Source organism: Ambystoma mexicanum, chromosome 11, assembly GCF_040938575.1.
Source record: "Ambystoma mexicanum isolate Mex_15411 chromosome 11, UKY_AmexF1_1, whole genome shotgun sequence".
Lineage (NCBI taxonomy): Eukaryota > Metazoa > Chordata > Amphibia > Caudata > Ambystomatidae > Ambystoma > Ambystoma mexicanum.
The window spans coordinates 166,346,082-166,373,063 of NC_090934.1; the positions used below are offsets into that span (position 1 = coordinate 166,346,082).

Consider the following 26,982-nt stretch of genomic DNA (forward strand, 5'->3'; position numbering starts at 1 on the left):
ACGGCCTCCACTCCCTTGGAATTCATGGAACCGCTCTTGAATTGATAGCTTAATTCCTCAAGGATCGGTACCAAATACCGATACTCTCCAACTATACCTCCCAAGCCCGACCGGTCAACACGGGAGTCCCACAAGGAGCATGCCTATCAGCCCTCCTGTTCAATCTCTACTTGATCACCCTCCCACCACTAATTCGTTCGCACAACATCCTGTGCTACAACTACGCCGACGACACTCAACTAATTTTAAAACTCCTGAACTCAAAACACAACTGCAGACCTGACCTGGCCTCCTGCCTACTTGACATAGAACTCTGGATGACTGAAAGCCACCTCCTGTTAAACCCCTCCAAAATGGAAATCATGGTGTGTGGAAACCTGGAGCTTCTCCCTCAACCACTACCCTGGCCATCCGCCATGGGCAAGTCTCCGACCCCCTCCAACTCAGTGAAAAATCTTGGATGCACCCTTGACTCTGGCCTAACACTCTCGTGCCAAGTCAACAACGTCTCAAAGTCCTGCCACTACCACCTTAAAACCCATAGGCGCATCTTTCCATATCTCTCCTTTCCCAACAGACTCTCTGCGGTCCAATCAATCGTTATATCAAGACTGGACTACGCAAACCCCTTATACCTCGGAGTCCACGCGTACCAAATGAATAAACTCCAAAGGGCACAAAACACGGCAGCCAAATTGCTTCTTGCGCTTGGCCCAAGAGACCACATCACCCCAGCCCTCAAGACGCTGCACTGGCTTCCAGTAGCCCGCAGGGTGACTTTTAAAACCTTGAGCATCTCACATCGAGCACTGCATAAAACAGGACCTCAATATCTTCAAGACAAGCTAAAACCCTACAACCCCCCACGCACCTTCAGATCAAGCTCAGTCGGCCGCTTAATCATTCTGAAGACAAACTCAATTAGGTTAGGTGGATCATCATTCTCAGCCGTAGCCCCCACGCTATGGAACTCACTCCCACCCCACATCCGCCAGACTGAGGATTTAATGGCTTTTCGCAAACTGCTGAAAAGCTGGCTCTTCTCCTGACTCTCAAATGTCTGAGCAACAATGCCCCACGTTACCTGTCCGCTCGCATCTCACGCCACACCTCCACTCGACCTACCAGAGCAGCCTTAACTCACAGCCTCATCGTGCCTAGATGCAAACTCCAAAAAGCTGGTAGGGTGAGCTTTCCCGTCCTGGCCTCCAAACTCTGGAACACCTTGCCCACACCTATCAGAATTGAACCATCATTCCACTCCAAGAACAATGCTAAAACATGGCTGCTCTCCCAAGACTCATGAGACCTTGACACAGTCCAGACTACATGTGGGGTACAAGACTGAATATACATTTTCTCTCTGCTCTGTCCCTGTATTATACGCTGTTAATGGTACCCTTCGGTACATGTATATATGCTGTATATTTTTGTAACTCACTGTAACTACTGCTTTTTGTAACATGTTTAAGAGTATGTGCCCGGTTGCCCCTGGGCCTGGTTTTTTGCGCTTTATAAATAAAATAAAAAAATAAAATCAACCTGTACCAAACCAACCCAAACAGGCCAACAGCAACTCAATGACACCAATCCATCAAACCACCTGAAGCAAGAAACTGGCAACTGACATCCCCCAATAATCTAGAAGGGCAAACGGAATTAAATTAATGTAGATCAAAGCAGTGAAATGATTAATAGGAGTAATAAGATTTAAACTCCCGAAAAGAATGCATGCGGAGTGAACAAAGTGAATGACATAGACGAATTACTTAGAACAGCTAACTATATAGTTTGAATGAATGTGGGATTCGAATGAATATGTAGACCGGATGAGTGTATGGCTTGGATGAACATGTTGAATGGATGAGTGTGTAGAGCGGCTGGATGTGTAGAATAGACAAGCGTGTAGAGCGGATGAGCGCGTAATACGGGGAAGCAAGTAGAACGCAGAAGCGCGTAAAACAGATGAATGTCCAGACCAGATGAGCGTATACGGGATAAGTGTGTAGAAATGACGAGTATGTGAACCTGATGAGTATGTAGAGTACATTAATATGGACAACGCATGAATATGGAAGTGTGATGAGTGTGTAGAGCGGAGGAGGGTATAGAATGCAGGAGGGTATAGAATCTAGGAGGGTATAGAACAGACAAGTGGATAGAACGGATGAGAATGAGTGGATAAGGCGGATGAGTGGATGGGGCAGACAAGTGGATAGAATGGATGAGAATGAGTGGATAAGGCGGATGAGTGGATGGGGCAGACAAGTGGATAGAACGGATGAGAATGAGTGGATAAGGCGGATGAGTGGATGGGGCAGACGAGAGTGAGTGGATGAGTGGATAAAGCGGAGGAGTAGATGGAGCGTTATGAGTGCATAAATGTGCAGAATGAATGACTGTACAGAACGGAGGAAAGTATAGAACAAATGAGTGTAGAGATGAATTTATAAGACAGAATATCACTGTTGAATGTGTGAAATGCACGAGTCCTTAAAGCAGACTACAAGGAGCAGATGTGTGCAGGGAGCTAAAGAGCACGGGATCAGATAAGTGCAGAGAAGGGAGGAATGCGTAGAGGGATGAGTGCGTAAAGGGGATGAAGCCGTAAATGGGGTTGATTCGCTTTGATGGAGGAGTGCGTAGATGGGTGCGTGGTGGGGTTGAGTCGATAGAGTGGATGGTGTGGATAGAGTAGATGAGTGATTGGAATGGATAAGTGGATAGAACGAATGAGAGAATGAATGGATAGGGCGGATAAGTGAATAGAATGGATGAGAGGATAGAACGGACAAGTGGATAGAACAGAGGAGAGAATGAGTGGATTGGGCAGATGAGTGAATAGAGTGGTTGAGTGGATAAAGCGGATGAGTGTTAGAGCGTATGAGCGGATAAGTGTGCAGAGTGGATAAGTGTACAGAGTGGATGAAGGTATAGAACAGATGAGTGTAGAGATGAATATTTAGAACAGGATATTGATGTTCAATGCGTGAAAGACACGAGTGCTTAAAACAGATGAGTGCGGGGATCAGATAAGTGTGTAGAAGGGATTGATGCGTAGAGGGCTGAGTGCGTAAAGGGGGTCGAATTGCGTAGAGGGGCTGAGCGCGTAGAGGGGCTGAGCGCGTAGAGGGGTTGTGTGCGTAGAGGGGCTGAATGGGTACACGCTTGATGCTGACGAGTGCAGATCTGAGGCTGACAAGAGTGGATACGAGGGCATTGAACAGACTGAAACGCATAGAATTGGGTAACGTATAAAGTATGGTTTGGAACGCAGAGAACGCTCAAAAGTGCATTTAACCCACAATGACTGGAGCAGGCAGGGCGAAATGGAGCGCACAGGAGCGAACTCGAACACACGTGGCAAGCAGGAATGCGTGACCAAAATATATGGAACAGACTAGGATGCATGGAGTGGATAGGAGTGCAAGGAACGGACGTATATAGTATGATTTGGAATGCAGAGAATTTCTGAAAGGATATATAACCCATCTTTTCCCACCACCACGCTTACTCTCTCCTTACATCACCACTCAACTAGAACAGTGATACTATGACACCATTCGGTATAACTGTTCTCATACCAACACTCGCCGCTCACTCCACATCATTCTAAGTAATTACTGCTGGTAACACACCCCCAGCCACGCGTTCTCCTCAGGCCTAACGCAGCCACATCCGTTCTGGATAATTCCTGCCAGAACGAACACATACTCCTGACCTCACAACCAGCACACCTACCGCTAGAATGCAGCTATTACACGGACACCGCATGAGCTGCACACATACCCGGTGCCCACACGCACCCTTTTGACTCTCTTCTCTCTCTACTGATATGAACTTCGGTTCCCAAGGGCATTCAACCTACCAGCGCCTTCAGACCATACCAATCCATAAGAAGAGTCTGTGAAATTCAGGCTCTGTCAGTGCAGGATCCTTTCTTTACTGTTCATAAGGATAAACTGGTTTTCAGAACTCACCCTAGGTTCTCACCCAAGTTCATCTCTAAATTCCATGTTAACCAGTCCATTGAGCTACCGGCCTTCTTCCAAGAACCCAAAAGCGCTGCTGAGGTGAAACTACATACTTTAGATGTGCGAAGAGCGGTCCTTTACTACGTAGACAAGACCAGGCCGCTAAGAAAGACAGATCAACTGTTCGTCTCCATAGCTACAGGCAGAGAAGGATATTGCGTCTCTAAAAGTGCCATCTCAAAATGGATAGTCAAATGTATCCAACTGTGCTACTCCCTTTCAAGTAAAACTCTGCCTTTTACGCCAAGGGCCCACTCTACAAGAGGCACCGGGGCCACTCTGGCTTTCATTGCAGATGTACCCCTTGACACCATTTGAAAAGCAGCTACATGGAGCTCTATTCACACCTTTACTCAGCACTACTGCATTGACACTCATTCCAAGACTGATACTCAAGTGGGACAAGCGGTTACAACACATTTGTTCACTCATGACCCTTCTCACATTCCACCTCCTTCTAACACTGCTCGCTAATCTATGCACAGCATGTGATCTAAGCAGATTCCACAAGCCTCAGAAGGGATACATTACTCACCGTAATCGTATATCTGATGCTTGTATCTGCTTAGATTCACATGCGCCCGCCCTTCCTCCCCTCTGAGAGAAGGCGCATGGATGCTTGTAGTCCTATTTATCTATATCTGCTTGGATATTCTGTACTCGCGCTACTCCTCATGCTACCTCCTGTCAGAAAAAATACAATCTGAGGGACCTACACACGTGAGGGATCATGGGTACAGTGGACGTCACACTAAGGATAGTATTACTGGCACGCAGTAGCTCGACGCCCATTTTCGAGTTTCGAAAAACAAACTAATACTCTGCAGCTTCCTCTAGATGTCGGCCTATGCATAGTATGTGAATCTAAGCAGATACAAGCATCAGAAATACGATTACGGCGAGTAATGTATCCCATATTAGTGTGTTTTATATAATTGCCTCCTTCTTATGAATGTTTTATAACTGACAGATACACTTAGTTTCTTTGATAAATACTTATTAATGTAAGAGTTTATTTGAAAACCTGTGATTGGTGACCTCTGTGTAACATCATTACTGCTCACATTCCCCCTCTTGAGATAAGCCTGGCTGCTCAGCACCACTACCAAAACTGTGTAGTACAGACTTATACCAAAGGTTGATTTGCTTACACCTGTAGTCATAGTTGCTTGTAGTGGTCCCAAAGGTTACTGAACCATGGGAAGGCCTTGTTCCAAGGCTTCCATCTCAAAGTGACTCTCTGGCTTGATCACGCACGGTCATCGGTTGATGAACCGACTGCTGTGCCGCCATCCGGGAGTCCATTCCACCAGAGCGATCGCTGCACCAATGGCGTTCCTGGCTGGTGTGCCCCTGCTGGACATCTGCAGGGCTGCTGCGTGGAGGTCTACGCACACCTTCACGAGATTCTACTGCGTCGACCGGGATTGCAGAGAGGAGTCCAGAGTCGGCGAAGCAGTGCTACGCTACCTGTTCGCTTGAAGGTGAGCCTGTTCCAGAGGTCAGAGTAATTGCTTCTGTTGAGCCTTGCAGCCTCCTGTGATTGTGTATTATTGTGTTGCTATGTATTCTTTATTCATGAGCATGTGAATCCATGCCAGACCCCATGCTGGAGAAGGAAAAAGTTACTTGTGTCAGACACATGCTAGCAAACAGTTGTTCGCTAGCATGTGTCTGACATGGATTCACATGCAAACCCTCCCTGCCCCTCTTCGGCTCTTCTTGGTCATACTGCCACTTTACGTGCTACCAAATCTGAAGATGGCTGCCAGAGGAGGGGCTCTGGGAGAGGGGCAGTATGACCTAGTATGCAGTGATTGGTTTAGAGGAGAAGTATTGTTTGTAAGTGAAGGTGAAATTGTGTTTATTTTACCGAGGATTCCTGGACTGACGGGGAATATTCATGAGCATGTGAATCTATGCCAAACCCATGCTGGAGAACAATAGTTAAAGGTAAGTAACTTGTTCTTACTGTCCTTGTGATTGAAGTCACCTCAGAGTTTGAAGTTTGTAACAACATATACAAAGATTATCCACTAACTTGTTTTGATTCTGAAAAGTGATTGTAACGTATATTTACATTGTTACACGAATTTCCAATGCTTATTTAAAAATGTATGTTAAATAACTACAACTGAAAGCTTGTGTATAAGTTTTACTTGGCTACTTGTATTTACGGATTTTATTTGTACAGCGCTGCAGCTAACGTTTACCCCTCTTGAGATAGGCCTGGCTGCTCAGTCACACTACCAACTTGTGTAGTACAGACCTATTACAAAAGGTTGGTTACCTAATACCATGCAGATAAGTGTCATGTAGTCTCACGCAGCGCGACTGCACCAATTCTTACCTAACAGTTTGTATTGTTAAAATGTAATATGCCAGCATAGAACTAGCAGTTGAGATGTAAAGCCCTAATAATCTAGGGTTAGAACCATGAAATACATTTCTATTTTCTCTGTATTGCTTAGTTTGATTGTCGCTTGTTTCCGTAATCTGTGAAGCTTTTGGTAAATTGTGTAAATATATATTTTTTTTTTTCCAAAAAGGTCTTATTCACCAAAGAGGCGAACAAGTCCAAGAAGAAGGTCTCCTCGTCGAAGAAGTCCTCCTAGACGGCCTCCACCTCCACCTAGACACAGGAGGAGTAGAACCCCAGTCAGAAGGTATGATCACTAAGACCACTTTAAATGTATAGAATGTTTACACATGTTATTAAACCTGTGTTGTATGATGGCACTTTACAGACATTGGTTATATAACAGGCTTGAAAAGAAGAGATTTCTAGCCATGAGGCCCAACAATAGTTTGGCAGAAAAGGATGTTGTGCACTTAGTAAAAGCAATCTGTTATTGGTGTATAAGTACTAAAAATATATTTCAAATAGATTGTGCCCTCCCACATATTCCTCATCTTTAGATATTTTCTCTTCCAGCGTCCGCTGCTTTGGAATTTTCTTTTGGCTGAGGGCCTCATTCTCGAGGTGGACTACATCAAAGGTGTAAATGGCATGCACTGCGCCCCTTATTCAGTTTTGTTTTTCCACGATAGCTTACACTTCGGATTCAGCCCTGTTGGGGAAACTTCTCAGAAATGTGCTAATTCCCTCCACCTTAGCGATCCCCAGCAACTTTGCTGGATTTTGAGGACTTGATTTTTTTTTTTTTTACCTGTAGTGAGTGAGACCCTGTTTCCCCACTCATGTATTTTTGTGTGATTTCTGAGATTTGTGTTCTTTTGGTTATGGAGCCTGACAAACTCCATAGGCATCAACTTTTACATTGTGGCACACAGCACCTTCAGTGCAGTGGCACAGGGAAATCTTTCAGATTTCACAAAGGTTTAAATACCTTCTCTGAGATAAATTACTGTTTCCAAGAGCAATGAAGTGAAATTGACTTTACTTACACTATTAACTTTCTTGACCCAGCACACACTATTTTACAATAGGGTGCTGGAGGGGTTACTTAGTATCCCCTTTGTCTAGCTTCTCATGTAACATTTTTGTTACCTTTTCATGATTAATGGCTGGTGGCAGTGGTTTACTTTTTATTACCGTTGTGTGTTTGTACAGGAATGCGCTCTTCGGTGATTGCCCGGCTAGCTGTCCAGCAAGGACAGCCACTCTGCTTTGACTGACAGCTAGGCTGGAAAGAATGGGATAAACCTGCATAAAAGGCGAGGCTTTTTGGCTTGGAAGGCAGAGTCGACCACTGGACGAAGGAACCAAAGAACTTGAAGAGGGTGCCTGCTGCAACTCCTGGACCATTGGTTTTCCGGGTGAAGTCCTGCTGCTGTGCTGAAACTCCAAATTCGTATCGACATAGAACCTCCTGCAAGGATGACTTATCTCTTTGAGTTGGTGGGACCAATCAACTCCAAAGTAAGCCACGTGGACATACATCTCGGAGCTGGTTGAATTTCCAGAGAGTTGCTGCTGGAAACCGTATAGCCAGGGAGAGGAACACCAGAGTGTGTGCATTGCTTTTAAGATGGCCTAGAGCTCCAGGAAGATCCTCTGGACTCCCAGGAAGCAGGACTGACTGAGACCCCTCAACAGAGTGCAGGACCCCAGAAGCAAGGAAAGTCCACCTCGACAGCCAGGAACCGCGGTTTTGCTATTTGCGGTATCCGCGTTCAACACTGAACAGCCACTGAAAGTGAAGTTTGCTGGTTGCTATGTTTGACCGTCCCAGTACAGTGCAGGAGTCCCCTGACGTCCATCCTCTTGTCCCCACGACTCGGGCCCAGGAACAGTGTGATCTGTAGAGCTGCACAGGAACAGAAGTCATCTGCTGCACTTTTTCTTCATTTCAAAGGTACTGTAACAAAGTCTGAGAGATCTTACTTCTTGCTGTAGAGTTGCTTACATCTTCTACTACTCGCAAATCTAACGGCTTGTGGCCCTACATGTGATTCTTCTTTTCTTCAAAGACTTCTAAAACATTGTGCAAAGACTTTTCTACTTACCCATCAGAAGTGCTTCATCCTATTTAAGACATTTGCCCATTGACTTTGGCTTAGCCTGTTATACTGAATGACTCTGCTGTAGAGATCCAAAAGTATTTGCCTGCTTAAGAATATTTGTGGTCTCTTGTTCTAATGATTTCCTTTTACTAAGTTATAACAGTATTCTAAATGCCAACAGTAAGATTTTAACGTCCCCAGCACCCTAACTATTGAAGTCACCTGAGGGTGTAGGTTCTGTCTGTGGGTCATCCCAAAAGGGTCTTTGCTAATTTAGAAACCAAGAGTGTACAGTATTGAAGTGTATATGTATGTTATTATATTACTCCCTTCTGAAGAATGCTTATTCTAACGGACAATTGTTTATTCAAGAAACCTTGAGTGTAAGAGTTTATTTGAATACTTGTCACTGTGAATCTCAAACTCTCCTACAGCTCACATTGACGCCTCTTGATGTGAGCCTGGCTGCTCAACGCACAACCAAAACTGTGTAGTAAAAGCTTATACCAAAGGTTGGGTTTCCTATACCTGTAGTCATTTGTAGAGTTCCCAGAGGGTACTGCATACAGACTTTGCTTAACAGGCCCACTGTTGGTTTTTCACGAACTTGCAACATTACTTTGAGAATGCCTGCTCATCTGCCTTATCAACCCCGAAGACCGGGTGTAAGAAGTGTACCGATTGCGGCGCCAAGATGTCGATAACCGGTCCACATCGGGTCTGTTTGTGGTGTCTTTGCGTCGGCCTCAGAACGGTCCACTGTGGTTAATGTCAGTCCTTAACAGGTAAATTGTTGAAGGAACGCAAGGGGAAACTTGAGGCAGGTAGGGCAACCATGAAATCCCTGTCCACAACTGTCGAAGGCGTTCGTCGGATGAGTCTAGAGGTGACTCACCACGAATGAAGCGGTTGAAGAAACTCTCTCGTACAGGAAGCGGATCGCACCACTCCTCTTAATCGGCGTAAAGATGTCATTGATCCCCTTCCTCAATGACTCCTCGACGGAACGCAAGATGGCCTGCACAAGTAAGTCGGCGACTCCAGCTGAATGGGAGGTTTTTGCCAGGAGATGCTTAAAATCTTCGAGAAGGGGAATCAAAAACCATGTCACTGTGCCTTCTAAAGCTGACAAGGAAAAGTCCAAGGCTAAATCCTGTGCGCCAGTGAGTCTGAGAAGAGCTTCCGATCCCTCGCGGTCTCAGTCGCCGACAGGCCCAGTTCTCATTCGTTGAAGATGCCATAGAGTCCTACGAGACCTTCCTTGACACTGATGGCGTTCAAGTCTGTGACGCCAAAAGCATCAAAGCCACCAATATCATTGAGGGAAATTGAAAACATTTAAAACACTCCCTAAAAAGGATTTCTTGAAGTCCTTATTTTCGAAGCACACAAGCCATTGGATCAAAATACACTGACTTTTGGGCTCGAATGTGGCACTCCTAATGTTCCTGAGGCTCTCGTATCTGAGGAATATCAAATGAGGGACCTGTATGAAAACCTGCAAAGGCAAGTGGCATTGATGCCATACCAGAATTGGAGTTTCGGATGCCAGATCCAGCAGAACATGCTGATGCCTCCTATAGACAATGTCTAAGGTAACAGATTTCTTGGGATGGGACAGATCAGCCCCGCCTTTTGAACAAGGTGATCTCACTGACATCTTGGATAAAGGTCCACAAAATGACCCTGTTACCATTCCATATAGCCCTGCAGAAGAGGGTGATGGCAAACTGGGAGGCACCAGAAACTAGCCTAAAATTCTAGGCCTTCCAGTAGTGACCCTGAGTACCTATCCAGACATCCAACACCTGAAAGCTTGGTGGTCCAAGCTGCAACTTCCACGTCAAAGCAAGCGGCGTACCCCACTATACCGCTGGATAGGGACGACAAGCTATTTGACGAAATGGCAAAAAAGGTATTCTCAACCAGGAGTATGGCTTTGAAATCTGTCAATGCCACTTGCAAGTTTTCCTTCGCCTTGTGGGATTGTATTTCCATGGCGTCTGAACACATTGCAGAAGGAGAGGAGGGGGCTTTCTGAACGCTGTAAGAGATGGTAAGGAAGCAACGTGCGAGTCTCTCCATTCAGGTTTGGACTCTGCAGTTAGCGCTAGCAGAGCCATGGTGGTGAGCACGATCATACTCAGATTTGAGTGGTTGAGAAAGTCTGGGACTGCACCGGACCTGCAGCCCAGACTTCTCTACATACCATTTGATGGCACACAGCTGTTTGTCAGCAAGGCTGACCAAAGCCTGGAGAAGCTGCAGACCTCAAAGGCGGCAGCCAAATCACTCTGTGCTGCCATCAGACAGACACAACCATGAAACCCCAGTGCACCAGCTCGGAGGGGTGTAGGTCCTTTCGTGACTATGCCTCATTTGGTAGAGCGAGAGAACGGTTTGGTCAAAGTTCCTTCGTGGTTGTTAGGACGGATTCTCCAGTATGGGGTCTGACATGGGTTCCCAGTCAGGTTGGAAATCCTCAGTAAAAAGAAAAATAGTTTCACTTTCAAACTATTTCTCCTCTAAATTAATCTGTCCTCTGGGTCATACTGCCCCCATCCAGTGACAGTCCTCTCCCTAAAACCTTCCTCTGTCGGCCATCTTTAGATTTTTACTGCACGCTTCAGTGTTGGGAGTCCTCGTGTTTGCTCTTTTCTCAATCTGCCGACAGCGTGGATCCATTGTCTGCGAATTTCAGTGCTCCTCAAGGGCGAAGATCGTTGAAGTTTCCAGAAGGCTGTCCTGCCTACTCTGTGCTACTCTGTGCCCTCCGACCATGATGGAGGAGAAGGAAGAATTATCTCTCATCAGAACCTGCACCAAGTGTGGGCTATGGAACGTGTTTGTGGAGGACAAACGCCTGCAATGCCTCTACTGCCTTCATCTGGATCACAAGGAAGAAGAGTGCGAGATATGCCTCGGCTTCTCCAAGACGATGACCAAGGATAGGCACAGTAGACTGGCGGCGTCGCTGAACGGCAAGGCCTCTGCCCCATGCTCTGAGCAGGGTCCTCCCTCACCCAGGACTGGGCGGTCCGAGGAGTGGTTTCTAAGTTCTTTGAGGGCCCCTCATCCGTGGGGGCCCAAAACAAGGGCAAGCTTCACAAGTCTGGTTCTATGGGGGTCGCCACGCAAGCGGGTCCCGCGATGGACAGGACGTGATTGACATCACCATTCCCCTTCGACAGCCAGCGATCAAGCTACTACTCGAAAAGGAGGTAGCCCAGCTACTTGATATCAATGCAGAAAGCACTGTTCCTGGCGGCCAGACTTAATACAGCACCCTACCTAGCATCGCCCTCGGAGGAGAGTGTAGCGGCCATTCAGGGGAAGGTGCAGCGCTGTTGTCGATGAAGACGGCCACTGTGCAGACAATTAAATCATTGCTTGGTATGATGTCCTGCATCTACCATATCCGGCTCTGCAATTTACTGATGCGACCTCTTCAGGAGTTCCTAGACGCTTGCTGGCTAGAACTGTCTGGAAACCTCACGGTTACCACTCTGGACTGTTAGTGAGAATTCTCAAAAATGTGTTAATTCCCTTCCCCTTGGAGACCCCCAGCAACTTTGCTGGATTTTGAGGACTTCATTTTTTTTACCTGAAGAGTGTGACCCATTTTCCCACTCGCTCATGTATTTTGATGTGCGTTTTACCTGTTTTCTTTGGTTATGGAGTCTAAAGAACTCCATAGGCATCTTTTCATTTGTGTCACACAGCATCCTCAGAGCAGCAGCACAGGGAAGTCTTTCAGGTTTTCCCAAGGTTTAACTACCTTCTCTGGGATAAACTGTTTCCCAGAGTATGTAAAGTGAAATTGACTTTACTAGTCTTTTAAATTCCTAGACCCAGCACAACCTATGTTCCTATAGAGTGCTGGAGGGGTTACTTAGTATCCCCTGCATCTAGATACTCATGTAGCAGTCAAATGCTACCCTTTCCTCTCAGAATGGCTGGTGGCAGTAGGTTTTAAAACAAACTGCCATGACTTTTCCCGACTGCGAACTATTCGTAGCTCTGGTAACGTTAAATCGCAGGAGCCATGTTTTTCAAGATGGCGTCTGCGCCCCCTCTGTAAAAACAGGTCCCAGTCTTCTTTTTTAGCCATTTCTTTGTGGAAAGGTTCTTCTAGAGTTAGTCTCTGTGCTCAACCAGGTTTGGTTTCTTTGTTCATTCGCATTTGGTAGGCTTCAGGATTGAAGACCGCCTCTGGAGCCCGAGTGTCTGTTGTGGGCAGGAAGTAAGGGAGGTGCCCGAAACTCCCTGTGCTTAGTCTCCTAGGAGACCCAAATGCACTCTGCGGTGATTGGCTGGCTGCCTGTCCAGCAAGGACAGCCACCCTGCTGGGTGAGTGACAGGTAGACTGAAATGAATGGGAGAGAACTGAATAAAAGGCAAGTCTCTTGGCTTGGAAGGCAGAGTCGAGCACTGTAACGAAAGAACCGAAGACGAGCTTGAAGATGGCTGCTGCAACTCCTGGACCGTTGGTTTTTCCCGGTGAAGCCCTGCTGCAGGTCCGAATCGCCAAGTTCACCTCGACAGAGAAGCCCTGCAAGGACGACTTCTCCCTTTGAGTTGGTGGGACCAATCAACTAAACAGTAAGCCACCTGGATACTCATCTCGGAGCTGGTTGAATTTTTTTCAGAGTTGCTGCAGGATACCGTATAACCAGGGAGTGGGACACCATCTTGTGTGTTACTTCCAGCTACCGGAATTGAAGTTTGCCAGTTGCAAGCTTTTTGACCAGTCTCAGTGCAGGAGTCCCACGAGGTCCTCTCTCTTGTCACCAGGAACAGGGCCTTCCACCGGCCTATACAGTAGGGAGAGTGGGTTCGGGCTGGATATTTCGAAGGGATTGTGTCCTCCGACGTATTCCTTATCTATGATATTTGTATCTCCAGCTTGCTGGCCTCGGAAAAATGTTTTCCCAGTAGAGGGCGCTGTGCGTCGACGTCTGTCGAGTAGGTGCTCCTCGACGGCCACCGTATCGACGCCGACGTCATCATGGCTATAAATGGCCACGCGCAGCGTCCGTTGGTCAGTTCTGTGTTTCCGCGCTTCGTGTGCCTCGGAATACCGTTGCTCAGTTACATCAGTCGATATATATTCATATTTCCTCGAGAAAACCGACTCGTACTCGATTGCTTCCTCCTCCGACCCGACGACTCCTCGGTCCGGTTTCAAAAAATGCCGAGACTGTGGGAAGAAAATGTCGTTGACAGATCGTCACAGGATCTGTTTGTGGTGTCTGGGAATCGAACACCAGTGTTCGGAGTGTGAGGAATGCCTATCCATGACAGCGAAAGCCTTGAAGGAGCGTAAGGGGAAGCTTGAGAGAGGTAAATCAATTTTAACTTCCTCGAAAGCATTCTCGGTCTAGGTCTCGAAGTGGCTCCCACCACTCGTCGAGGTCTAGACACTCGAAAAAAAGACGAAGAAGATCCCCTTTATCGTCGTCTTCTAGTTCCCCTGAAAGAGTAAATTGCCCCACTAAGCACAGCTCTCAAGCTGAGTGGGAGGAATTCAGAAAAAAGATGCTAAGCGTCTTCGAGAAAGCGGCCTTGTCCCCCTCGAAGTCAGCTGAGGGTGATACCCCGGGTGAAAAGCCCAAAAAATCTAAATGCCGCGAGTCGAAGCACCCGGCGAAAGAGTCGACCCGAAAGCGCCATGAGCCATCGGGAAGTAAAGCATCTTCGACGCCATTGTCGAAAGCCCCTTCGAAGCATAGATCGGTGCCATCGACGCCGTTATCGAAGGGTTCGTCGACGCTGACATCGACGCCGATAAAAGAAAGACCCACGGCTACTCCACAGCCAACGGTTACTTCGAGAGCCTCCGACACAACGTCGAACGTTGTCGACATCCTCGAGCAGGATTCCAATCCTCTCGAGTTCGAGGCCTCTTCCAGTTTTCTCGACGCCTTTGTCGGCGCCTTTGAGTATTTTTACATCGGCGTCGACGACATCGACCTTTTCAAGGCCACTGATGATGGCTCCCTCTGCCTTAGAGATGGGTTTTATACCATTTCACAGACCAGAGTATCCCCCCTTAACTTCAATTTTTGAAGAAAGGGAAGATTCTGATCAAGAAAGGCCTTTTGGGCTGCAGAGGACCACGTTACCTGAACCAGAGACTTTTGCCTCTGAGGAAAGAAGGTTGAAAGACCTTCAGGATGCATTACAGGAAGCAAGTGGCCTAGACACTTCCCCAGAAGTGGAATTTGTCAAACCAGACCCTGGGGAACATGCTGATACCCCTTATAGAACCCTAATGTCTAGAATTATGGAGTTCATGGGTTGGTCTGCGCCTTCACCTGTTCTTCAGCAGGATGACCTCACAGATATTCTGGATGAAGGTCCACAGGAGGATCCTGTGGTTCCCTTTCATTCTGCTTTACAAAGAAAGATTTTGACTAACTGGGAAACTCCTGAAGTTGTCCCTGTGGTTAAAAAGAAGTTGTCAGCGAAATCTAGGGTATCTGCTGCTGACCCTGAATACCTATCTAAGCACCCTACTCCAGAGAGTCTTGTGGTCCAGGCTGCAACTTCATCAGGCAGTACTTCTGCTTACCCTACTGCTCCTCAGGATAGGGATGATAAAAAATATGATGCCATGGCTAAGAAAGTCTTCTCAGCCTGTAGCATGGCTTTAAAATCTATTAATGCAACTTGTACGCTCGCTAGGTTCAGCTACACCCTTTGGGAGTGTGCTTAATCGGCGGCTGACTGCATTCCGGAAGGAGAAGAAAGGGACGCATTTTTAAATATCATCAGAGATGGTAAAGATGCAATGTGTGAGTCCCTTCAAACTGGCATTGATTCTGCTGACCGCACCACAATCCGCAGGCATGCATGGTTGAGAAAGTCCGGCTTTGCTTCTGACGTGCAGGCCAGACTTTTAAATATGCCCTTTGACGGCTCTTCCCTATTTGGTAAAAAGGCGGATGACAGTTTGGAAAAACTACAAACATCTAAAGCAGCAGCTAAGTCACTAGGAGCTGCTATCCGACAAACTAATTTTCGTCCCTCAGGATCCTCTTGGAGAGGAAGGTCCTTTTGCTATTATTCCTCATATGGAAGAGGCAGAGGACGGCCGACTCAAAGAGGCCAAGGAAAATGTACCCGTGGTGGACGGGGTAAAGGAAAGAAAGCCGCATCAGCAGGAGCAGGAGCCGCTTTACCTTCGGCAACTGCATCAGCCGCTCCCAAACCACTCTGAGGTCTCCCATCACAAGACACCTGTAGGGGGCAGGTTAACTCACCATCTGACGGAATGGCAGGCTATTACGTCAGATGCTTGGGCATTGGAGACAGTTGCCCAAGGTTACTGCCTGCCTTTTCTACGTATCCCTCAGAGACATCCACCGGGGAACAGCCCTCTGAAAGTGCCGGATCCGCTCCTCTTGCAGGAAGTTGTAGACCTGCTAGAGAAAGGTGCCATAGAACCGGTACCTGTAGCGGACAGGAACGAGGGCTGGTACTCCCCCTTACTTTCTCATACCAAAGAAAGACGGAGGACTGAGACCCATCCTGGACTTACGAGAATTGAACAAGTTCCTCAGGAAGGACAAGTTCAAGATGGTAACCCTCTCTCAGATCCTTCAGGCCCTCCAGCTTCAGGACTGGTTGGTATCTCTGGACCTTCAGGATGCTTATTTCCATGTGCCTATCCATCCCAAGCACAGGAAGTACCTGAGGTTCGCAATTGGCAACTCTCATTATCAATTTCGAGTTCTACCATTTGGGCTGACCTCCGCCCGAGGGTCTTCACCAAGCTAATGTCGGTTATGGCTGCAAGTCTAAGGAGGGAAGGGATTCACGTGTACCCCTACCTGGACGATTGGTTGATCAGAGCAGTTTCTTCGGAACAAGCTCGGATCCAACTAGATTATGTCTGCCACTCCATTCACAGGCTGGGCTTCTCCCTCAATTTAAAGAAGTCACAGATGATACCATCACAGAGACTCCAGTTCATTGGAGTAGTCCTGGACACGTCCCTGGGAAAAGCCTCGCCACCAGAGGTGAGGGCTCAAGATATTCTACAGATGGTCACCAGGTTTCAAAATGCCCAACGTCTCCCAGCCTACGACTTTTTGAGGTTGCTAGGCCTCATGGCATCCTGCATATTCCTTGTGCCAGAGGCTCGCCTGAGAATGAGATCCCTTCAGTGGGCACTGAGGACTCAGTGGTCACAATTCTCAGGGAGGATGACCGATCTCCTCCGGATTCCGGACAAGGTAGCCCACTACCTTATATGGTGGGCCTCTCCAGAGAACATCTTGAAAGGAGAACTGTTTTGGCAACCATGGCCGGAGATAACAGTAGTCACAGACGCCTCACTCACGGGGTGGGGAGCCCATGCCAACGACTTGACCATCAGCGGTCGTTGGTCTCCATCGGAGTCCAGACTACACATCAACCTGTTGGAGCCGAGAGCAATCAGACTGGCACTGAAGGCTTTTCTGCCGTCTGTACGGGGGAGAAACGTCCTGATAATGACGGACAATACAGTGGCCATACACTACCTCAACAAAAGAGGAGGCGTAGGGTCACTGGCACTGTGCAGAGAGGCGATGCAGCTCTGGTTTTGGGCAGTTCAGGAAGGAATCGCTCTATCGGCAATTCACCTAGCCGCAGAGAAGAACTTGACAGCGGACGCTCTGAGCAGGCAGAACACAGTCTCCCACGAATGGGAGATAGCTCAGGAAGTCCTTCAAGAGATCTTCGCCCTTTGGGGAACCCCTCAAGTGGATCTGTTCGCCACCAGTATCAACAGGAAGTGCGACAGATTTTGCTCAAGGGAATTTCCCCCGAGAGGAGCTCTAGGAGACGCGTTCGTAGTAGACTGGGAGTTCCCACTTCTGTACGCGTTTCCTCCGGTCCCTGTCATTCCTCAAATGATCAGGAGGTTGAGAAGGTTTCGGAAGACCATGATCCTAATTGCCCTGGATTGGGCCAGGAGAACGTGGTACCCGGACCTTCTGGACATGTCCATCTGTCCGCCAATTCGTCTACCGTACAGAGAGGATCTTCTCTCGCAGAAGTGAGGTCAGGTTCGCCATCAAGACCCTCAACCTTCACGCTTGGTATCTGAAAGGTTGAGGTACAAGGGTGGGACCTTCCAGATGACGTCATGGAGGTGTTGCTTTCGGCCAGAAGACCAGCAACTAAGACTCTATACCGCTGCCGTTGGAATAAATTTTGCAGCTGTTGCAGAGAGAAGAATATCGAACCCTTTTCATGTGGTACACCTGCAGTGTTATCCTTCTTACTTTATTTGGCAAATTCGGGCCTTCAAATTGGCACCATTAAGGGCTATCTCGCAGCGCTATCGATCTTTAAGCGCACTGCAGAGGAGCCATCGTATTTCAAAATTCCATTGGTACTACAATACCTGAAAGGTCTAACTAATGTTTACCCTCCAAGACCATTCCAAGTTCCCTTATGGGACTTGAATCTAGTTTTAAACTTCCAAAAAGGTGCTCCTTTTGAACCACTCCACTCTTGTTCATTGAAGTTTCTCACCCTCAAAACTGTTTTATTGGTAGCATTAACATGTGCTAGAAGGGTTGGCGAGATACAAGCCCTGTCTTGTAAACCTCCTCATACAACTTTTCACAAGGACAAAGTAGTGCTACAGGTGAAGCCCAACGTCCTCCCAAAGGTAGTTTCGGAATTTCACATTACTCAGAAGATTACTCTGCCTTCATTCTATCCTCCTTCCCATCCGGGGAAAGCGGAAGAGACTACACAGGCTGGACCCTAAGCGAGCCTTGAGTTTTTACATCAGTATACTTGCTAAAATTAGACAAGCAGACCAACTCTTTGTAGGTTACGCAGGACATAAGTTGGGATTACCAATAACCAAACCATCTCCAGATGGATTATTTTAGCCATTCTGGAATGCTACAAATTGGCAGGGAAAGAGCCCCCTCAAAATCTAAGGGCTCATTCCACCAGGGGTATCGCAACATCCTCAGCTCTTCAAAGAGGGGTACTGATTAGAGACATGTGTGCGGCTGCCACATGGTCGTCCGCACATACCTTTACCAAATTTTATAGCCTGGATTCCTCCTCTAGTCAAGAGACTAGATTTGGCAAAGCTGTGTTACACGCTGTTCATTCTTAAAGGGTAATATGGCATCTCTTACACCCGCCTCCAATCACGTACCACTGCTATGGGAGTCTATCATAGATAAGGAATACGTCGGAGGACACAATCCCTTCGAAGAACAAGTTACTTCTTACCTTGTAACGTTCTTTCGATGGGATGTTCCTCTGACGTATTCCTTATCGCCCCTCCCATCCATCCCCGCAGTAACATTTGCCTTGTGGTTGCAGCTTACGCTCCTTCAAGGGTAGTAACCATTCATACAATAACTACTTTACAAAACGGAACTGAGCAACGGACGCTGCCCGTGGCCATTTATAGGCATGATGACTTCGGCGTCGATACGGTGGCCGTCGAGGAGCACCTACTCGACGGACGTCGATGCACAGCGCCCTCTACTGGGGAAAATAATTTCCGAGGCCAGCAAGCTGGAGATACAAATATCATAGATAAGGAATACGTCGGAGGAACATCCCATCAAAAGAACGTTACAAGGTAAGAAGTAACTTGTTCTTCTATACAGATTGAGAATGCCTTTCCCTTTCCTTCCTCTTTCCCTTTCAGTCTTCGTCACTCTAACCATCCTCAGCTATGGAGAGGACTCCATTTAGGTTTTGCCCTAATTGTAGGAGCAAATTCCCCTGAAAAGACAGGCACAGATGGTGTAACCGGTGCTTACTGCTCGACCACAAGGAGGAAGGTTGTGCAGCTTGTAAGCTCCTCTGTCCTAAGACATTCAAGGAGCGTAGTCAAGCGGTGGGCGGTCTACGGTATGTCAAAAGCCGAATAATCTCCAGCTGCCGCAGCCACCGAATGTGACGACAGCGAGAGTGACAAGCATACCTCCGAACCAGAGGTTGTTGACCTTTCTATGGAACGCTCGCGTTCCGCATCATCTGTTCCCCTGCCCGGTAGGCACGGCTTAGGCACTGCTATGGGGGAAGTCACACCCCGGAGACAGACTAACATGTACACAGCACACAACCCCAAGTCAGTCTTCGGCCAGGTCGAAGAAGACTTCAGTGCCAACGTGTACACCGGAAGCCCCAGCGGCACCCTGCGATCGGCAGGTTCGGCAACCCTCCCCGCAGCCGCAATAGCGCCTAGCGACCAGGCAATCAAAAACAAAGGGCGCTACCACCAATATATCAGGTTCCGCCGAGACGCATTGCAAGAAGGCGTCAGGCGACGATAGGGTTCCGGTTCCGCAGAAAAAGGCGGTCGCAGAAGACAAGGCACCGGCACTGCCAAACAAGGCAGCCATTGAAGGCAAGGCTCCAACACGACCGAAAAAGACCCCCTTGCAGGCTGAAGCTACACACCTCCCCACCGCGGAGGACATCGCCGGCAGTTTAGCCAGATTTGTTGCTGCTAATTCTAGGAAGCGGCAGACCCGGGATGCGCCTAGGCCCACGGAAAGGCCCAGGGATCCGTTGAGGTCCAAAGATGGCCTAAGGGGGGGTACCAGAACCCACCCAGAAGTCGAAAGAGAAGCAGAGAGATGTCTCACCTCTGTCGGTGCCCCAGGAGGAGTTCTCTGAGGGCAGAGAAGGACTATTCTCGACGATGAGACAAATATTGCGACGCTTTTCGATGGATGAACATGAGCACGCCATTTTTCCACCTCTAGACCACTCTAGGTTCTCAGTTTGGACTAGAGAAAAATTTGAAAACTGCATGGAAAGGCTGGACAGGTTTGTTTCCCGTTAAGAACAACCCACACCAAGGAGGCCAAGGGATGAGAGCCCTATGGACGCCAAGGCTAAGTTTCCAAGACTTTTTGACCCCTCTTTAGGAGAGGATCTATACAATTACAATTTAACAGAGGATGACATTCATGCCGATACCCAGGATGAAGAATTCACGCATGAGCCCATAAAGGGCTGGGAAGAAAGCCCAGATGGGGGTGACCCCAACCATGGCAATCACCGGATCAAGACCCTGATGTCCCGTCCCTGGACTCTCCCCAGTCCACTCCCACTAGGCAACAACCATCGCCAGTGGATGACCAATTGACTTTTAACGTAATGTTACGTAAAGCAGCTGATCATTTTAACATTGCTATGGCTGAGGCAGTCCCTGAAGCTGACTTCGTGGAAGATATCCCTAAGGAAAAACCACTGGCCAGCCAGGCCATTCCCCTCCTTAATTCAATTTTAGAAACATCTAGCTCCATCCTTATTGACACCTGCTCTCACGAGGTGTCAACCCGTGAATAGAAAAACTTTCGCCCTTCTCCATCAGACCCTCTTTGTATCGTGTCAATCCACCCCAGATTCCCTGGTGGTGACTACTACACGAAAGCGGGCAGGGGTCCCTTTATCAACCAGAGAGGCACCCCTGATAAGGAAGCTAAAAGACTTTACGGCCTGGGAAAAAGAATCACAGTTGCCGCCGCGTTCTCAACACCCATTGCCAACAACAATACTTTGTTGGCCAGCTACGCCCATGCCCAGTGGGCTTCACTACAGGTTCCCGAACCCCTATGTACTAGTCTTCTCTCCACTATCTCTGAAGGCAGACAGGCGAACCAGAGCATTCTTAAGAATACTTTGGATCCCGCAGAAACGGCTGGTCAATCCCTGGCTTAGGGTACACTCCTGAAAAGAGATGCTCTGCTGCGGAACTCTGGATTTAAGCCAGAGATGCAAGCGTCTCTAATAAACCCGTGAAAGAATCCAACATGTTTAGGAAAGCGGTAGATGAGGCCCTCCAAACCGCAAAAAAGGAGCACGACGCCTTAAAAACACTGGACCAGATCTCACAGAGACCCTCTACGAGAAGAGGATCTGGATCCAAACTGCTTATTCGTGGCCAACGCTTCCCTCAGCAAAAATACTCTTTGGGAAACAATTGGAATTCTACACAGGGAAATAGTGAACACACCACCCTGTAGCCCCAAAGGGGTCAACGCCGTGGCAAAGGAAGAGGCCGGATCTCTACCCCTAGAGGCCCCCCCGGCCTCAGGCTCAAAATGACTCAAGAGTCAGGTCCCCTCCCATGCCTCCCCGGTCGGGGGCCGGCTAACAGTTTCTTCAGGCATGGGAGGAGATAACTGCAGAACAGTGTTGCTAAAAAGCGTGGCCCACGGGTACTGAATAGAGTTCAACCAGTCCCCAACTTTCAGACCTCCATGAGCAAGATGACTGACACCAGACCGTCTTCGCATTCTTCTGCAAGAAGTAGAAACTCTACAAGAGAAAGGAGCCGTAGAAATCGTACCTCTGGCACAGGTAAAAGAAGGTATTTATTCAGTGTACTTCCTTGTACCCAAAAAGGATCTAACCATGCGCCCTGTTCTAGATCTTCCCCCAAGCAAACAAGTTTGTAAAGCCACAAAAGTTCTGCGTGGTCACACTGCAGGAAGTAATCCCACTGCTAACACAGGGATTACATGGCAACACTGGACATGAAAGATGCATACTTCAACATTTCAATGTTCCCAGCGCACAGAAAATACCTCAGATTTGATACAATACCAGCATTATCAGTTCAAAGTACTACCCTTCGGCATAGCATCTGCACCAAGGGTATTTACAAAAGTACTAGCGGTGTCAGCAGCACATCTGCGCAGGCAATCCATCCCGGTCTATCCTTCCCTCGGCGCCAAACTGCCTTGCCCGTACAACATGTTGCAAGACAGAGGGGAGACGCTTCACCCATGCCCGCAGACCTTGAATTTAGCGGCCTGGCTCCTGAGGTCATAGAGTTTGGACACCTGCAACTACCTCAGATGTATGGACATTCTCAGGGAGGCAAGAAAGCCAAACACCAGATACTGCTATTCCAGTAAATGGAAACGGTTTGTCATCTGATGCAACTCAAAGAGCATTAATCCAATTAACTGCTCTCCCACACACATTGTGTTCTACCAAACTCATTTACTTGACTCAGGCCTGATCTTCAACTCCATAAAGGTACACCTAGCTGCACTTCCAGCCTACACAACATCACAACCAAAAGTGTCATGGTGGAAGATGCCAGTTATTAAAGCTTTCATGGAGGGAGTGAAAAGAATTCCCCCTCCCATTTCTAACCCAGCTCCCGGATTGGACCTAAACGTGGTGTTGACTAGGCTTATTGGGGCTCCTTTCGAGCCCATGCACAAAGCAAGTCTTAAAGACCGCACCCTTAACACTGCTTTTTTAATAGCTATTACCTCCATCATGAGGGTAAGTGAACTACAAGCGCTCTCGATCCTAGATCCCTTAACAGTTCACAAATACAAGGTGGTTCTGCACACTCACCCTAGATTTGCGCCTAAATTCATTTCAAAGTTCCATGTGAACCAGTCAATAGAACTACCAACGTTCTTTCAAAATCCTTCAAGCCTGGGAGAAAGAGCCCTGCACACACTGGATGTACGCAGAGCTGTCATGTTCTACATGTAAAGAACTCGCCCACTTAGAAAGACTAATCAGTTTTTCGTTTCGGTGGCGGCAAGAAGAGGAGACGCAGTCTCCATCCAAATCCACTATCGCTAGGTGGATTGTCAAATGCATTACACTCTGCTACAATCTTGCTAAGAGAGAACTGGCCTTCAAGCCTAGAGCACATTCCACTCGAGGCACTGGGGCGTCCATAGAATTCATTGCAAATGTTCCCCTCAAATCTATTTGCAAAGCGGCAACCTGGAGTTCTGTACACACGTTTACAAAACGCTATTGCCTAGAACACTCATTCTAGGTCTGATTCTCAGGTGGGACATCTTTTCACTACTGTTCCTTCTCACAACCCACCTCCAACTGTAGTTCCTGATAAATACTGCAACCCTGCAAGCTGAAGCCAACGCGACCAATTGAACCGAAACCGAAGAGGATGATGATGGAAAAGTGGCAGAAACAATTTCCAGCCACCGGACAGCCTGCTGTGTAACCGGTGCCTGCTGTGGCCCTTCCTTCCAAATGACCTGGGAACTCCGAAAACGATGACCCGACCCAGAGCCTGGTAGGGAGACCTTCTATACTCACGAAGGCCTGAATTTATAGCCATGCCGTGCGTTGCTGCAACCTTGCATTGCTGCCTGGCGCCAATACCCTGGGACATTGAACCACTGTGCGTTCCTCATTGAGCCCTGCTGCAAAGTTCCTTCTGAGGTCTTGTTTTCAGTCACCACGACAAGGAATCCATTGACTGGGTATTTGACTGCAGACCCTGAAGTCCTCCTGCTGCAAAATCTTCAATGCTGAGGTACTGTTAACTTGGGTATGTGCTTACCTTAAGTATCTTAGGATTTCTGTGTAGCGGTGGGGTGCTTTCTGTGATGGGGAGGCCTCTCATCCAGTGCACCCAGTCCCACTGCTTGAATCCTGCTAGGTTGTCTCCTGTGTAGCCCTTGGACTCTCTTCTAACTCTGAAGTAAAGTATTCACCTCTTTGCCCAGTCTTCTTAAGGAATTCTGACCTTAGCTACTTAACCTATCCTGACACTACCTGTTGGTCACTAGATCCTAGTGACCCCCCTTCTGCCACTGAGAACACCCATACTCCAAGAACAAGGGAAAGACTTTTAAGGGATTGGGCCTTTTGCCTAGAAAAGAAAATAAGTGTTTAAAAGTTACTGCCTTGCAAAAGAGTTGATTGGTAACTGTAACTCTAAAGTAAACGGTTAGAAAAGGTCTTGCTTACCTTGGATGTGTGATGCACTATTCTTAAAAGTATGGTTAATGTCTTTCTTTCTTTAGAAACTGTTTTGCCATTCTAATACAAAGTAGATGTGAAAGTATATTGCTCACCTGTGATTAGGTTGCGTCTCTTCCCAAAATAATGTGTTGGTTTCCCCAGATTATTCCTGCAGGGTAATTGTATGACTCTCCTCCAACTGTTGGTATCACCAGATTAGTCTTGTTAGGATAATTGTATGAGTGTCCCCCAACTGGGTCTTGCTTCCCTTGACTTGGTTTTAGCCTGTCCAGACTACATCTCTATTAGGTTGTTGCCTACCTGGAATAACTGAGTCATTCAGTAAAGTGTAACATAAGGGTTTACTTTCCCTGTGATATCCAACCCAGAGTCTGTGGTTCTAACTGTCCCTTATAAGTCATACATCTGTTACTGGTCTAGCTGGGAAAGATCTAACCTGCACGCCTTGTGAGATTGAAAAAGGATATGGGTTTTACTTACCTTGAGTTAGCTATGTGCCATCCAAAAATATGTTACTAGAGTTACTGCTTATCTCTATCTGTGTTTCACTGATCTCAAAAGCACATGCCATTGAATATTACATCCTTAGGTTTTATTTTATTTATTTTATTTGCATTTATAAAGCGCACAGCGGCCCTGGGGCATAGTGGCGCTGTTGCAGTACACTTGCTTGGGTGTACAACAATTTACTCACCTAGCATAACTGTGTGTGATCACAAAAGTAGTTACAGGTTTTTCTGTACCTGGAATACGTGTTCCACTATTCACAAAAAGTATATTGTCCAGTTGACTGGTTATATGATTTGTAGAGTCACTGTACAACTGGTAGGGTTTACTGTCCTTGCATTACTGTAGGTAATTGTGAAAGTAACCATTGGTTTTAATTGCCAAGAATAGGTGTGACCTATACTTAGTGTGTATAAAAAGGTTTTTGACTTCACTAAAACTACAGTTAGGTGTTCCAAATAAGGTTTTTACTTTGGCCTGTGTACCTTCAAGTATAATGTTTTGACCATTGTAATTACGTACAATGTGTGATGGTACTTATTTACCCCTAGATTTAGCTGGGCCTACCTGTATTTAAATAAATACTTTATATTTACTTCATAGTGTTTAAGTGTTTCTTTGGACCATTTGTATTACAATTTCGCTTGTACTCATTCTACAGCCCTCTCTCCCTCCTAAGGTGAGCCCTGCTGCTCTGTCTATGCTACCATGAACTCCGGTGGTACAGCCTTATACTAAGAGTGGAGTCTTGTACTGCCTCCGTTGACTGGTTTTACTAAGCCCTTAGTTGGACTTCAGAAAAACTGTCCTAACACCAGACATATACACGCCAGAGGCGAGTGACTGCCGGAAGAGAAGGATATCCATATCAACGTCCTGGAGCGACGGGTTGTGTTCTGGGCCCTCAAGTCATTCCATCTCTGAAGGGCAAGATGGTGAGGATCTTCACGGACAACACCACCACAATGTTCTACATACGGAAACAACGGGCACTCGATACCCAGCACTCTCTAGGAAGTGCAGAATTTATGGTGCTGGGCCATCGAACAAAAAATGTCTCTTCACCTAGCGGAATACCATCGCGGATTCTCTCAGCAGGGAATTACACTCCTGCCTCAAGTGGGAACTTCGGCAGGACCAGGTGGATCACATCTTCGCCAAGTGGGGCAGGCACCAAATCAATCCGTTTGCAACGTCAAACTCCAAATGCCAGGAGTTAGCCAGCAGGTATTACCAACAGTTATTTGGGGACGCGTTCTTCCTATGGGAAGCGAAGTTCTTGTACGCATTTCCTCTGTTGCGTCTCTTGCTATGAGTCATCAACACACTGTGTCAGTGCAGGATGATACTCATCGCCCCGTTGTGGCAGAGGTAGATTTGGTATCTGGACCGTCTCAGCCTGTCAGCGTCGCCTCCTATCAATCTACCTGTGGTCCTGGATCTTCTCGCCGTGAGAAGGAGGTGCAATTCTGCATCACGAACCAGGATCGCTCAACCTGAGAGCTTGGCGCCTGCATCCCTAGAGTTTGGAGGATATGAGGTGCCTGCGGGCTCCATGTGCTCTCCAAGGCCAAGTTGTCGACTTAAAAGTGCACATCTGGTGGCTCTCCCGCTACACCAGGTCTCCAGGAAGGCCGCCTCTTTGAGCCTATGCCCCTGTTAAGTTCCTCTAGTGGAAAACTGCTTTCTTGGTGGCCATCACCTCTGTTGTGGGTGGGTGAGATACAGGCCCTATCCTGCGTGCAACAATATCTGACATTCCACGAATCGAGGGCAGTGCTGCGGACGCACCCTGTTTCATGCCGATGGTTCCATCAGAATTTCACCTCAAGCCTTTGATGTTACCCGTCTTTATCCCAAACCCTTCACCGGCTGAAAAGGCCTTGCACTCGCTGGACGTTGCTCGTTCTCTGAAGTTCTACGTGGCGCGTACGAAAAGTTTCCCGAAGACGTCTCAACTGTTCGTGAGCTTTGGTCATATGAACCATGGGAAAGCCTTTTCCAAGGCTTCCATCTCCAGTTGGCTCTACGGATGTATCAGTTATGTGTTGGAAAACTGACCACAGTCCGCTGTCCCAGAGCCCATTACAACATAGCGATCGCTGCAACTACCACCTTCCTGTCTGGTGTGCCCCTGCCGGAGCTGCAGGGCTGCTACATGGAGGTCTACGTACACCTTCACGAGTTTCTACTGCGTCGACAGGGAATCCAGAGAGTC

At 47.6% G+C, this 26,982-nt stretch overlaps 1 protein-coding gene across 14 annotated transcripts in view; it reads left to right on the forward strand.

Annotated features, from left to right (window-relative positions):
* SRRM1 (serine and arginine repetitive matrix 1) overlaps positions 1-26,982 on the forward strand; it is a 935,651-nt gene that overhangs the window by 380,860 nt on the left and 527,809 nt on the right. For all 14 annotated transcript variants that reach the window (XR_011279577.1, XM_069622717.1, XM_069622715.1 and 11 more), the window contains exon 8: positions 6,584-6,700. Coding sequence is in view for 13 of the 14 variants with exons in the window: in XM_069622717.1 (XP_069478818.1) it covers positions 6,584-6,700 (117 nt within the window). In the remaining variant the exon portion in view is untranslated. The remainder of the gene's footprint in view (positions 1-6,583; positions 6,701-26,982) is intronic.